Genomic DNA, 1,187 nt, shown 5'->3' with positions numbered 1-1,187 from the left:
TAGTAAACTATATGAATTTGGAAAAACAAAATCACTTAAGATACTTATCTCCAAATGGATTTTTAAATATACTTAATGATTCATTTCTATTTAAACAGTATAGTTTAATTTCTAAGTTTTGTTAATTTTCCTTTAAAATAAATAATTGTGACATTTTTTGTGTGTGTTCATTCTCAGTTGTCAAATAAAGGAAACCGCAGTAGAACGATTCATGGTTCAATTAAAGAAACTCAGAGAAAAGAACCAAAAGTATCATGATCGAGTAAGTATAAAATTTAGTGCCTATTTTTGGTGTTGTTGTGAAGTGCCATCGAGTTGGTTCCAACCCATAGCGACCCTGTATAGGGTTTTCTAGGAGCAGCTGGTGAGCTTGAACTGCCTATACCTAGACATTAAAGAGTTACACAAATACTTCACATTTTTTCTAATTGTGACAAAATGTATTTAGATTATTTTCTTGAAATCTTGGAACTGGCTAATTTATAACCTATTTAAGTCTCTTTGAACTTGGATGCAAGAAGATACTGTTATTTCCATTGTATTAACAATAATATTAAAGGAAGCTTGATTGTTTTTTAGATCACTGTTGTTGTTGTTAAGCGCCATTAAGTCAGTTCTGACTCATAGCAACCCTGTATATGGTTTCTGAGGATCCGCTGGTGAATTTGAACTGCCGATCTTGAAGTCGAGTGCTTATCCTACAGTGCCACGCCAAGACTCCATTAAGATCATGAGGACATTGAGTTTTATGTTCAAAATTCTAAAACTCTGAAAACATATTTATCTTTTGAATTTTTGTTTCAACAAACTATAAAACAACGGCTCTTTGTGTTTAACCACTGCATCTTTTTGTGTTTAGATTTTCAAATAGTTTATATATGTAAGTTCCTTTTGAAAAGCACAATCCCAGTTATTAAAATGACTAATTGACTATTTAAGATGATATTTTATTTGAAAAATTTAGTTAAAATGGTCATTTAAAAGTGACAAGCTATGGACAACATTGCGAAGTATGAGTATTCCAGAACACTTAATTGTGCTCATGAGGAATCTTTACTTGGACCAAGAAGTAGTTGTTCGAACAGAACATGGGAACACTGAATGGTTTAAAATTTAAAAAGGTATGCAACAAGGTTGTATTCTTTCACCATACTTATTCAACCTGTATGCTGAGCAAATAATACGAG

At 31.7% G+C, this 1,187-nt stretch overlaps 1 protein-coding gene across 1 annotated transcript in view; it reads left to right on the top strand.

Annotated features, from left to right (window-relative positions):
* Positions 1-1,187, top strand: part of CCDC83 (coiled-coil domain containing 83) — an 89,093-nt gene that overhangs the window by 7,057 nt on the left and 80,849 nt on the right. The window contains exon 2 of the mRNA XM_006865011.1: positions 178-262. Coding sequence (XP_006865073.1) covers positions 178-262 — 85 coding nt within the window. The remainder of the gene's footprint in view (positions 1-177; positions 263-1,187) is intronic.

This window comes from Chrysochloris asiatica, unplaced genomic scaffold, assembly GCF_000296735.1.
Source record: "Chrysochloris asiatica unplaced genomic scaffold, ChrAsi1.0 scaffold00074, whole genome shotgun sequence".
Classification (NCBI taxonomy): Eukaryota; Metazoa; Chordata; class Mammalia; order Afrosoricida; family Chrysochloridae; genus Chrysochloris; species Chrysochloris asiatica.
This window is presented reverse-complemented; position numbering and strand designations above follow the sequence as displayed.